This window comes from Aquarana catesbeiana, linkage group LG06 (assembly GCF_042186555.1).
Source record: "Aquarana catesbeiana isolate 2022-GZ linkage group LG06, ASM4218655v1, whole genome shotgun sequence".
Classification (NCBI taxonomy): domain Eukaryota; kingdom Metazoa; phylum Chordata; class Amphibia; order Anura; family Ranidae; genus Aquarana; species Aquarana catesbeiana.
This window is the reverse complement of record NC_133329.1, coordinates 385,571,188-385,585,127: the sequence shown is the minus strand read 5'-3', so window position 1 is coordinate 385,585,127 and position 13,940 is coordinate 385,571,188. Positions and strand designations below refer to the sequence as shown.

General features: G+C 44.5%; 1 protein-coding gene across 2 annotated transcripts in view; it reads right to left on the bottom strand.

Moving 5' to 3' along the window:
- The window catches only part of RAB3GAP1 (RAB3 GTPase activating protein catalytic subunit 1), a 245,296-nt gene that overhangs the window by 204,153 nt on the left and 27,203 nt on the right, over window positions 1-13,940 (bottom strand). For both annotated transcript variants that reach the window (XM_073634286.1, XM_073634287.1), the window contains exon 6: window positions 3,980-4,096. In XM_073634286.1, coding sequence (XP_073490387.1) covers window positions 3,980-4,096 — 117 coding nt within the window. The remainder of the gene's footprint in view (window positions 1-3,979; window positions 4,097-13,940) is intronic.

The following is a 13,940-nucleotide window of genomic DNA, read 5'->3' as shown; positions in this document are numbered from 1 at the left end:
CCGCTTACAGAGCACTTTACGTAGGAGTACGGCGGCAAAGCGGCTCTCCTGCGCTGGATCACGTACTAGATACGTAATCCAGCACTTCTGGGTAAGGGCTGCGTTGGGTGTACTGTGTTTAGTCACAGCACAAGCCGATCAGCGGGTCCCAGCCAAATGATCGGCCACTGGAGCCCGCTGATAGACGATGACAGCACAGAGCTCTGCGAATGTAAACAATACACAGTTCCGTCCTGTCAGTGGGGATATGCTGGTTTTTGTCTCCCCGCAAAGCAGGGGAAAAAAAACTAGCACATTTCTTAGCAAAAGAACCTCACAGTGAATGCAGAAAGCACTGTTAGGCACACATTTAACCCTTTGATTGACCCTAGAGGTTAACCCCTTCGCAGCCAGCGTCATTAGTACAGTGACAGTGTACTGTATATTTTTAGCACTGATCACTGCATTAGGGTCACTGGTTCCCACAAAGTGTCAGTGAGCGCTGGTTTACACGGGTACGATTTGACATGCGATTTGGCACCGTCCTAATCGGTGCGATGCTGCATTTGCGGCGCCGCACCGATTTCAAAAAGTAGTTTCTGTACTACTTTTTGCGATTTCGGGCTGCGATTTACATTGACATCTGTGCAGAAACTTGCACAGATGTTTCTGAAATTGCGGCCGAAATCAGGACTGACATGCGGGAGTGAAATCGTGCGAGTTCAATTGAACTTGCACGGCTTCATTCCCGCAGCTCAGTGTGAACCTGGGCTAAGTGTCAGATTGTCAGCCATATTATCATAGTCCTGCTAGAAGCCGCTGATCGCCGACATTACTAGTAGAAAAAAAATAAACATTTTAGCATATAACTCATAGTTTGTAGACACTATAAAAACGTTCACACAAACAAAATCAATATACGCTTATTGGGATTTTTTTTTTTTTAACCAAAAATATGTAGCAGTCCCCTCTTTCCTATCTTTTCTTGAAATGGTTTCCCTCTCTCCTCACCAAAAGGCGCCTTTCACACAGCCAGCGACTTGTTTGTCGCACGATTTTACGGCCGACATTTTAGGCAATGACTGTCTATGGACCTCAACTCGCATCAAATCGTACCAAAGTAGTACAGGGACTACTTTGAAGTCGCACAGATATGAATGGTTATTATCGGGAATCATGGGGTACGACTTGTAATGCGACTCTGATGTCTAAAGTCGCAGGAAACGTCGCACACATGTGAAAGGGACCTAAGCTGAATTTTCCCTTTTCTTAAAATGTCGGTTTAAAGCTAAATTGCAATACTGCTTTCTGGTAATTCATGTTTTGTTGATATTATTTAGTCCCGAATAAGGTCATCTATACTTGTCTGAAGAGTATGTACCACTGCTATTTGTTTTTTTTTTTTCTTTGTCTTGAAAGTTGAACAAACATATACCGTATTTATCGGCGTATAACACACGCCGGCGTATAACACGCACCCCAAGTTTAGGAGGGAATTTTAAGGAAAAAAACTTTTAGGAGGGAAGTTTAAGGAAAAAAAACTTACATTTAAATGCCCATCAATGCAGCCTCATCAGTGTTCATCTGCAGCCTTTCCCCAGTGTCCAGTGCAGCCTTGTCAGTGCAGCTTTGCCCCAGTGCAGCCTTGTCCCCAGTGCAGCCTTGTCCCCAGTGCAGCCTTGTCCCCAGTGCAGCCTTGTCCCCAGTGCAGCCTTGTCCCCAGTGCAGCCTTGTCCCCAGTGCAGCCTTGTCCCCAGTGCAGCTTTGCCCCAGTGCAGCCTTGTCCCCAGTGCAGCCTTGTCCCCAGTGCAGCTTTGCCCCAGTGCAGCTTTGCCCCAGTTCAGCTTTGCCCCAGTGCAGCCTTGTCCCCAGTGGTCCGTGCAGCCTTGTCGCCGCCGACATACAAACGTTTAGTTTGTATTTTTAAACATGGCGCCGCGGAGTTCGGAGGGACTCAGGGGCGCTCGTTCAGCTGAACGAGCGCCGCCAAGGACACAGTGACTGGGCGGAGCCGAGATACACATATCCGAGGGTTCTCGGCTATTCTCGGCGCCGTTCACAGTCACGCCCAGTCCCTATGATGGACATAACAGAGGTCCAATGGCGGGACTGGGCGTGACTGTGAACGGCGCCGAGAAAAGCCGAGAACCCTCGGGTATGTGTATCTCGGCTCCGCCCAGTCACTGTGTCCTCGGCAGCGCTCGTTCAGCTGAACGAGCGCCCCCGAGTCCCTCCGAACTCCGCGGCGCCATGTTTAAAAATACAAGCTATGTGAATGTCGGCGGCGATCGCTCCGACAGATCACAAAATAGCGGGGATCGGCGTATAACACGCACCCACGATTTTCCCCTTATTTTAAGGGGAAAAAAGTGCGTGTTATACGCCGATAAATACGGTAAATATGTAGCAGAATGCATATTGGTCTAAATTTATGAAGAAATTAGATATTTTTTTATTTTTTATTACATATGTTTCATAGCAGAAAGTAAAAAAACATTGACTTTTTTTTTCAAAATTTTCAGGTCTTTTTTTAGTTTATAGTGCAAAAAAAAAAAAAACCCAGAGGTGATCAAATACCACCAAAAGAAAGCTCTATTTGTGTGAAAAAATGATATAAAATGTTATTTGGGTACAGTGTCGGACAACCGCACAATTGTCAGTTAAAGTAACACAGTGCCGTATAGCAAAAAATGGCCTGGTCATGAAGGGGGGTAAATCTTTCGGAGGTGGTTATGTGGTTAATAAAGACAGACCAAAACAAGATGGGTTTCCCTGGAGACTTTAAGTCGGTCTTTGAGGAGTTTTATTGAATGAGCTTTCATGTTATCCTTACAGCCGAGTTCCACCCAAAAATGGAACTTCCACTTTTCGGAATCCTCCCCCCCTCCGGTGACACATTTGGCACCTTTCGGGGGGGGGGGGGGGGGGGTTATAATCCAGGTATTTGCTCCCACTTCCGGGCATAGATAGCCGCAGTATCTGTGGATATCTATGCTATATCTGGCGCCTCCTCCATCCCCCCCTGCTGTCTTCTGGGAGACACACAGAACCCAGAAAACAGCAGGGACCAGTGGAATCACGCAGCACAACTCGCGCATGCCTAGTAGGGAACCAGGCTGTGAAGCCGCAAGGCTTCAATTCCTGATTCCCTTACCGACGATGGTGGTCCCTCCACCCGAGAGACAGATCGGCTTCAGGTGCCGACACCGCGGGCACCCTGGACAGGTAAGTGTCCATATTTTAAAAATTCGGCAGAACTCCGCTTTAAAGTGACACTAAAGGTTCGTTTTTTTGCTTTTTTTTTTTTAAATAACAAACATGTCATACCTCCACTGTGCAACTCATTTTGTAGAGTGGCCCTGAACCTGCTCTTCTGGGGTTCCTCATCGGCTCTCTCGGCTCCTCCCCACATCAGATAACCACCTGGGAGAAGCACTCTCCCGGGGAGTTACCTTGCGGGCGCGCTCCCGAGTCCAGCATTCGGCATCCATAGAGGCCGAATGCAGGACTCGGCCCCGCCCCCCGATGCCAGCGTCATTGGATTTGATTGACAGCAGCAGGAGCCAATGGCTGCGCCGCTATCAATCTATCCAATCAAGAGCCCAGAACCCCGGGCAGAGACAGCGCGTCCCCGTGGGACAAGTTCCAGGGTTTAGGTAAGTAAAACGGGGGGGGGCTGGGGGCCGGTCACTGCCAGGTGTTTTTTCACCTTAATGCATAGGATACATTAGGGTGAAAAAACACAAACCTTTACAACCCCTTTAAAATGTATCAAGCCCAAAATACAACAGAAGGCTGCTTGGGCAGACTCATAAATCCAAACTTAAATACTTCAAAGGGATTAGAGGCTTTAAAACCCCAGAAAGGTTTTTTTCTTCTTATAAAAACAGGTTGTAGTTTTTCCCAGAATGATGAAGCCTTATGTTATGTTCCCAGTTCACATACAAATACAGCTTAGTGGAGTTCTTGTACAGTGTTTACATTGTATTGTGTAACTCACCATCCTGTGTTCCCCAGAGCTATAGACATGGAGCTCAGGAGGAGATTGCACTTAGATTCGCTGATGACGGCGTCGTTACCCGATGGAGACATGACCACAAATTCCCGCAGACCGTACCTGGAAAAGATGCATAATTCTAATTAACGAGAAGCTCGGCATCATTCCTACTCTACAGAGGAAACTCTGCGGCCAGGAGATTCATTAATCATCCTGGCCCAGATTTCACAAGAACACGTGAGCTGCGATGTGACACCTTTGTACTCCGCTTGTTTGTGTCATTACAGCAATATACAGTATATTTCATAAATAGCAATAGACAACACTTCTCTGTCAGAGCTGGGACAACATGTGCTTGGCCTATATTGCAAGGAACACATGTAGGTTACACAGACCATACCACCAGAACCGGGATAATGGCAGAAATCTCATTCATTTAAAACTGGACTCCAGGGAGATATAAAATACACACATTAAAAGGGGTTCACAAAATGGAAGGCTGCTTTCAAACACTGCTCCGTCGTAAAAAGGCAGTAAAAGCGCATATGTGTTTTTGCCGCTTTTCCGGTGCGTTTTGCACCTGTGAAGAAAGGACATGCGATTCAAAAAACGCAGCACAAATACAAGCGCAGGTGCATTTTTGATGCTTTTTTTTTTAATGAGTTTTCCATTCATTTCAATGTGGAGGTGCGTTTTTCTCACCACACCAAACATGCACATGCAGCATTCAGGACTTTTATAAACACAACTGACTGGTGTGAAGAGTTCCATAGGATTTAAAGGATACGTACAAGGTTCTTTTTTTTTTTTTTTTTAAACAAACGTGTCATACGTACCTCCTCTGTGCAGTTCGTTTTGCACAGAGTGGTCCTGATCCTCCTCTTCTGGGGTCCCTCAGTGGCGCTCCTCCTCAAGAGTGTCCTGTTGGAGAGTCGCTCTCCCTCGGGGGAACTCGTGCAGGCGCGCTCCCGTATCCTGCTGTTGCTTCCATTGACACAGACAGCAGGACTCTGCCCCGCGTCATTAGATATGATTGATAGCAGCGAGAACCAATGGCTGCGCTGCTATCATTCTATCCAATCAGGACCCGAGAATGCATAGAATGCATTAAGGTGAAAAACCTTGAGGGTTGCTCATGCATTTTTCTACCACATATTTGGTACGGCAAAAACTGAAGAAAAACTGATCAATGTGAAATAAAACAAACAAAAAAATTCTCCTTTCAAACTTCTTTCCCTTTGTCATTATGGGGCATTGTTTGTAGAATTTTAAGGAACAGAATGAATTTAATCCATTTTGGAATATTTTGAAATAAGGCTGTAAAATAACAAAATGTGGAACAAAATGAAGCGCTGTGAATACTTTCTGGATGCACTGTATATTTTTGTGTCCGTTCCTTACCGCAGTAGTTATTAATTTAGAACCTCTGATCAATATCAGGATAGGAGTAGCCTATCAATACAATTTCCAAGACCGTGTAAAGCTGAAAAGTGGATGGAAAGCAATACAATACAAATTCTTTTTGCAGGTAGAACAGAACAGCTCCCATATGCTGTATGCATGCCATCTGTGTATTTAGCCGTTTGCCTGAACCGCAGCTTTAAAAAGTGATGCAGTCAAAAGTGCCAAAGATCGCACTTACCGATGTCCATTTATTTCTTTTGTTTACAGTTCTACACCATTTATAAAATCATAAAATCAATTTCTCTGTTCATTTTTCCAACATTTTGTATATTGTAGGAAAAGAACGCACCCCCCCCCCCCCAGTTAGCCGTACCACAAAGAATTGATATGCAAAAAAATGAATGGTTAACTGCGCTCTTCACCACTTTCCTTTCACCGGCTTTGTAAAATAATATTTGCAATAATTTAAAGATGGGTTTAGTGCAATTAGAAGACTTTTAGGGCTCGTTCACACTTGCTTTGGTCTCTGAAGAGCGATCCACATGACACTCAGATGCAGGGTGCTTGCAGAGCAGCCACATTCACTAAAATGGGTCAAGCTTGGCAGACAATATGCCAACTGGATTTGACAGGCGGTACAATTCCTGCCATTGCCATACCATGTGTATACCCCCGATCACTGCCTCTGCAGTTAAAGGGGAATGCAGCTCAACCACTAGTGTGAATGAGCCCTAAGAGTTACATATATCATACATCAGAACAAAAAGAAGGACAGAGGGAACTGGTGCCAGAGGTGGGACAGGGGGAACTGGTGCCAGAGGTGGGACAGGGGGAACTGGTGCCAGAGGTGGGACAGGGGGAACTGGTGCCAGAGGCGGGACAGGGGGAACTGGTGCCAGAGGCGGGACAGGGGGAACTGGTGCCAGAGGCGGGACAGGGGGAACTGGTGCCAGAGGCGGGACAGGGGGAACTGGTGCCAGAGGCGGGACAGGGGGAACTGGTGCCAGAGGCGGGACAGGGGGAACTGGTGCCAGAGGCGGGACAGGGGGAATTGTTTTGAAAAGAGAGACAGCGAGTGTTTGGTTCTAAAGGTGGGACAGAGGGATTTGTTTTAAATAGTGGGAAAGTGGAATTTGTTTCAAAAAGAGGGACAGCAGGATTTGGTTCTATAAGAGGGACAAAGATTAGCTTCAAAAAGAAGGACGGTGGTATTTAGTTCTAAAGGCGAGACAGTGGTATTTGGTTCTAAAAGAAGAACAGAGGGATTTAGTTTTAAAAGAGGGACTTGGTTCTAAGAGAGGGATAGTCCCTCTAAACAAGGGAAGTTAGGAAGAAGAGGGACAAAGGGATTTGGCTCTATAAGAGGGACAGATGAAATTTGTTCTAAAAGCGGGACAGAGGTATTCATTTCAAAGAGTAGGTAAGAGGGAATTTAAAAAAAAAAAAAAAAAAAAAAGGAGAGACAGAGGGACAAAGATTAGTTTCAAAAAGAAGCATTTCGTTCTAAAAGCGAGATGGGGGGATTTGGTTCCTTAAGAAAAACAGAGGGATTTGGTTTTAGAAGAACGACTTGGTTCTAAAAGAGGGATAGTCCGTCTAAACAAAGGAAGTTGGGAAAAAGAGGGACAGAGGGATTTGGTTCTACAAGAGGGGAAGAGGGATTTGGTTCTACAAGAGGGGAAGAGGGATTTGGTTCTACAAGAGGGGCAGAGGGATTTGGTTCTACAAGAGGGGAAGAGGGATTTGGTTCTACAAGAGGGGCAGAGGGATTTGGTTCTACAAGAGGGGAAGAGGGATTTGGTTCTACAAGAGGGGAAGAGGGATTTGGTTCTACAAGAGGGGAAGAGGGATTTGGTTCTACAAGAGGGGAAGAGGGATTTGGTTCTACAAGAGGGGCAGTAACTCTAAATGAGGGAAGCTGGGAGCAATGATTTTGAATAATGTTAAAATGAGCCAACAAAATTAATTCTGAGGATGACAGTTTTTATTTGGCAAAAATATAGACATGTATGCCAACCAAGACCCAGAATATTGATGATTTGCAAAAGGAAGCAAACTGCAGACCATTTTCTCAAAGTGCCATCATCATCCTGACATTTGTTGCTTGACTATTTTGCAGTTTCTTCCACTCAAATTTATAGTCGATAATGCAAAATATGTATATTTCTGTGTCAGAAAATCAGGTTAAAAACTGTGTAACCCAATTAAAAATATATATGAATCAACATATTGTCAGTAAGATCTGGGAACACAATGGGGTGGATTTACTAAAACAGGAGAGTGCAAAATCTGGTGCAGCTCTGCATGGAAATCGATCAGCTTCCAGATTTTTTTTTTTTTTTTTTGTCAAAGCAAAATTGAAAAAGCTGAAGTTAGAAGCAGATTGGCTATCATGCACAGCTGTACCAGATTTTGCACTCTCCAGTTTTAGTAAATCAACCCCTGTGAATATTAAAAATAAATAAATAATAGAATAAAAATAAAAAAAATCACTTTTATTAAGCCTACTCAAAATTTCAATAGATAGTACAAAACATACCCTGGGGAACCAGCAGACACATTTAAAAGTAATAAAAGTCACAAATAAAAGTAGATATTAATTTTTGAAATCCCCTGTTCCTAATGCCATGTCTCCATATAGTGACATGTCATTAGAACAACGTTTGGCGATTAGAAAAATGTATATTTACTTTATTTGTGACTTTATTACTGCTGAATGTTTCTGCTGGGGCCCCAGGGTATGTTTTTACACATTTTTGCCATTTATTGAAATTTTAAGTATGCTTATTACAATTTCACTGCGTTCCTAAATCTTACTCTCTATAATAGTCGATCTATAGTTCAGATTATTCTTCTACAATGTTGCAATCTTCTATTATTAACTTTTGAAAAAAAATAAAAAATAAAAAAAATAGGATGAAAATTGGGAAGAGGTTCAGCAAAAGAAAATAAAGTTATTTTGCAGATCGTTATACACAGTCCCCATAGAAACATTTTTTTTTTTTTTTTGGAAGGAGAAATGCACTACAACACTGCCATCTGCAGCCATGCAAAAGAAAGTACAACCTTACCAATATACATGTCATTTGGTTTCTGTATTTGGACAGCAACAGCAAATCTGGAGCATTATATGGAGAACTCCGGAACGTTCACATCAATTCTTGACCCACATAACTGACCCTGGACTTAGGATATATTATATTAAAATGATCATATTCCCAGGGCAGTCATACAGTTTGAACACATACATTATATTGTGTCTACTATTCTATGAGGGCCAGACTTTATAAACCCTCTATACCAGTGGTTCTTAACTGCTGTCCTCAGGACCCACTAACAGGCCAGATTTTAAGCATTACCTTGGTGAGATGCAGACTAGAATACTGCAATCACTGAGCAGCAACTGATATAACCTGTGTATGTATTTCAATTATCTTGAAAACCTGTCCTGTTAGTGGGCCCTGAGGTCAGGAGTTGAGAACCACTGCTCTATACAGTTATGTCACTATTACTTTTTATTGAAGAAGTGATGAATTACATTGCTACTAAAAAGATACAAGGTTTTTTTTTTTTTTTTTACCTAAAAGTGATTGTATTTTATTTCCTATAAAATAACACACGTTATACTTACTTCCTCTGTGAAATGGTTTTGCACAGAGCAGCCCCGATCCTCCTCTTCTCAGGTCCCTCTTCACTGCTCCTGGCCCCTCCTTCCTGTTCAGTGCCCTCACAGCAAGCAGTTTGCTATGGGGGCACCCGAGCCGAGTCACAGCTCCTTGTGTCCATTCAGACAGAGAGCCACGACCTGGCCCTGCCCCCCTCACCCCCGATTGGCTAGCTGACTTTGACAGCAGCGGCAGCCAATGACGCCGCTGCTGAGTCTCAGCCAATCAGGAGGGAGAATCTCGGACAACCGAGACACTCATGGAGATCGCTGGACAAAGAGGAACCTCAGGTAAGTATTGGGGGGGGCTGCTGAATACAGAAGGCTTTTTATCTTAAAGCAAAGAATGCATTAAGATAGAGAAACCTTCTGAGATTACAACCCCTTTAATGCCATCTATGTGTTAAGGTAAAAAAAACCTTCTGCACGCAGCTTCCTCCCCCAGCCCTCCTAAATACGTACCTTATCCTGATCTAGCGAGGTTCATAAGAGCATCGTCCCTCTTGGCTTGCTCGCTCTCTCATTGGACAGGCTCCTGCTGCTGTCAATCACAGCCAATGAGGAGGGCAGGGCCACGCTAAGCTCTATGTGTCAAAGAATACACAGAGCCGGCCCAGAAGTGAGTCTGAACGAGTATTCTTATAGCAAGCTGCTTGCTATAGGGGCACTCAGCAGGGGGGAGGGGCCAGGAGCACCTGCAGGGGACCCGAGAAGAGAAGGATCCAGGTTGCTCTGTGCAAAACCACTGCACAGGGCAGGTAAGTATAACATGTGCTATTTTTCTTTTTTAATCGCCTTTAGAATCGCTTAACTTTTTAGACAGACTCAGACATCTGGGATCTGTCATTACCAACTTGTTCTTTAAGGTAGCCGTTTGGATTAAGCCTTGCTTGTTCCTCTGTTGTACATAGGAATGTCTCAGATAATTAACATTCATTTTCATATTAGTGAATGTCCTGGAGGTAATAATGTCCTGGAGGTAAACCCAGAGGCATAATAGACTTTGTACGCCAATGCCAGAGAGTTTAAAAGCGGTGTTTCCCATTTCAATAAGCTATTACCATGATGATTGTTTGCTCTCTATTTCTCAGAGGTGCTCATTCTGGGTCCGTGACTCATCAAGTAACGAAGCAATGATGAGGGCTTATTTACGCCAACATGTTATAACAACGTGCATTTTACCACATCGCGCAGTAACACACATAACATGCATTGCAATGCTAATGATTCTGAATGGTTGACCAACGCACATACGCTACAGCACGACGCAATGAACGACAACATATGGTACAGCAATGTAGTGCGTTGCGTTAAAAATTAACGGTCATGCTCAATTTTTGCCACATTATGGTGTGCTGGCAGTCAATTCATTCTAATGGGCTGTCTCAGTTCAAAGCACATTATTGTGCAACATAACATGCGTTTACCCACTGCAGGAAGTCAGCCGCTCCTAAAGCTGGCTACATGCAGTAGAACTGAAGTTATTCCTAAGGCCCTTTTCACTCTGAGGCGCTTCTAAATTGCCAGTAAAACATTTGAACGCTTTTGAAGAGCTTTTCAGATGCTTTTGAAGAGCTTTCCTTTAATTTCAATGGAGAGGGGATCCTCTGAAGAAGTCACGTGACGTGACGATATGCATTAGGATTGGAGCACGGGACGCTGCCACAGACAAACAACAGGAGACGAGCTCGGCGCTCGTAGTTACTACACACTGCGGCATTGTTTTAAATGTAAGTTGATTGGAATTGTTTTATTAAATAAATATACCTTTTATATGGGATCACGCTATGTGCGTCTCTTTCCCCCTCACACTGTACATCACTACTCTACCTGACGAACACTGAGGAGTGAGGCACGGGGACATATTCCAGTTCCCAGGCACGGGGACAGATTCCAGATTGGTGATATCCCTGGAGGCATACGAGCTCGGCGCTCGTGGATTGATGCCCACACTCACTTCATGAAAGTGAGTGCAACCTCCCCCCGTGTGTGTCTTGCCCCCCCCTCCACTGTGGTCGTTACAGAGTTATTGTACATGCTGTATACTTTTTATTTTTTATATTTCGCTTGGCATGTTCATCATTGTCACTACCTTATACACGGAACGTCTACACCTGCGGGTCATTTGCAACGCAGGCTGTACACCTTACAGCTGTAAGGTAAGCGGCTTGCAAACGCGGAGGTGTCCTCACTGAAGATCCCCCTTCCCTTCACGATTGGAATTGTTTTGTGTTTCTCATCACGAGTTTTTGTTTTTTGGACTGGATGATAGAACTAATATTCATGTTTGCCCTAGGAATTTGTCACTTGTAGTTCACCAGGATTTGGCACGTTTTTTCTAATGGGGCACTAGCCCACATATATTTTTCTTGCATTATATATTTTTTTGCATTGTGTCATTATTCATCCTATTTGTGTTAGTATATGCAATTTTTCTTTGCTATATTCAAGCAGTCACTGTTTCACAATTACCTTTATATATTAGGCTTTGTCTGCCCGCAACATTATAGTCATGTTGATTAGCTACGTTGCACTGCACTGCATCCCCACCATGTTCTTTTGGCATGTAGGATCCATTCATGCATTGGCCCGTTTCTGCTTTTTTAGTTCACTTTGCCACTTTAGTCATCTTTGTAGCTCCCCCCCCCCCTCTTCATCACAGCGCAACTACCATCTTCCCCCACTTTTGTCTCATTTGTCCTGCCTTGGATCAGTACTTAGGTGTTGCAGCAGTGTCCTTTTAGCGTAGCCCCCCCCTGACAGCGCAGGAGTTTCCACTTTCTCAATGGAGAGGGGCGTTTTTTCACTGCCCTGCCAGCCCACTGCCCCAGTTTGAAAGCATTCATTGATTTTAATGGAAAGAGGTTTTCGTGAGCTTTTCAGGCGCTTTTTTTTAGCATGAAAGCGCCTGAAAAGTGCCTCAGTGTGAAAGGGGTCCAAGCGAATTGTGGGGGGGGGGGGATCCCTCTGGTTCATAAGTGACCAAAGTAGACCAACCAATAGACCAAATCATGGATGTTGGGGCTGCCATACAATGATGCATAGAGGAGAACGCACTTCCAGAGAAAACGGAACAGAAGGTATCTATTGTAGATATCAGGACTGATCAGGATGAGGCACATACATTGGTTTTTGGAGTGGAGGAAAGAGATCCCCACAAGCTTCCAGGGGCCCACTTTACAACTGAATGAGGAGAGAGAGCGGGAAACTAGAGGAGAGAGAAAACGTGCGGTCAAACTGGGCATAGCACTCATCTAAGTGCACATGAGATCTAATCCGGTCATTAAACATTTAGCAGAGGATTAAAAAATGTATGTCAAGGTGTACAGTATCTCACAAAAATGAGTACAATCCTCACATTTTTGTAAATATTTTATTATATCTTTTCATGTGACAACACTGAAGAAATTACACTTTGCTACAATGTAAAGTGAGTGTACAGCTTGTACAACAGTGTAAATTTTCTGTCCCCTCATAATAACTCAACACAGCCATTAATGTCTAAACCACTGGCACCAAAAGCAATACAGCCCTAGGTGAAAATGTCCGAATTGGGCACCATTATTTTCCAGCACTGCCTTAACCCTCTTGGGCATGGAGTTCACCAGAGCTTCACAGGTTGCCACTGGAGTCCTCTTCCACTCCTCCATGAAGACATCACTGAGCTGGTGAATGTTAGAGACCTTGTGCTCCTCCACCTTCCATTTGAGGATACCCCACAGATGCTCAATAGGGTTTAGGTCTGGAGACATGCTGGGCCAGTCCATCCAGTGGAGACATGCTTGACCCGTGTTTGGGGTCGTTAAGTTAGAATACTGCTCTGCGGCCCAGTCTTCGAAGGGAGGAGATCATGATCTGCTTCAGTATGTCACAGTATATGTTGGCATTCATGGTTCCCTCAATGAACTGTATCTCTCCAGTGCCGACAGCACTCATGCAGGCCTAGGGTATGACACTTCCACCACTATGCTTGACTGTAGACAAGACACACTTGTCTTTGTATTCCTCACCTGGTTGCCGCCACACACGTTTGACACCATCTGAACCAAATAAGTTTATCTTGGTCCCATCAGACCATAGGACATGGTTCCAGTAATCCATGTCCTTAGTCTTCTTGTCTACAGCAAACTGTTTGATGCAGTGTGCGGCATATGGTCTGAGCACTGACAGGCTGACTCCCCCACCACCTATTCAACCTCTGCAGCAATGCTGGCAGCATTCATTTGTCTATTTCCCAAAGACAACCTCTGGATAGGACGCTGAGCACGTGCAGTCAACTTCTTGGGTCAACCATGGCAAGGCCTGTTCTGAGTGGAACCTGTCCTGTTATACCGCTGTATGGTCTTGGCCACCATGCTACAGCTCAGTTTCAGGGCCATGCTGAGGGAAAAGTAAAAAGTAGGGATGCACTGATACTTTTTTTTAATTAGTACTCGCCGATACCAATTACCAATACCTACCGCAATGGTTTTGTTTATACTTCAGCTGTCAGCAATGGTACAAAAGTATCAAAAAGCTGAGTTAGACTTACTGATAACTCCTTTTCTGAGAGTCTTCCAGGACAGCCCATGAGACCTAGGGCTCCTCCTACCAGGACAGGAAACACGTTAACCCCCACCAGATAAAAGTGCGCAGGCCCCATGTCAGTATTCTCGAGAACCATAGGACGTCCATGTAAAACATATGCATAATACACATAACTTCAAGACAAAACCGGGTGGGAATCCGGCTGTCCTGGAAGACTCTCAGAAAAGGAGTTACCGGTAAGTCTAACTCAGTTTTTCTCTAAGCGTCTTCCAGGACAGCCCATGAGACGATGAGCCAGAACTTACCAGTCTAGAGAGGGACAACTGCCTGAAGGACCTTACAACCAAATGCCTGCTCCCGAGCAGATAG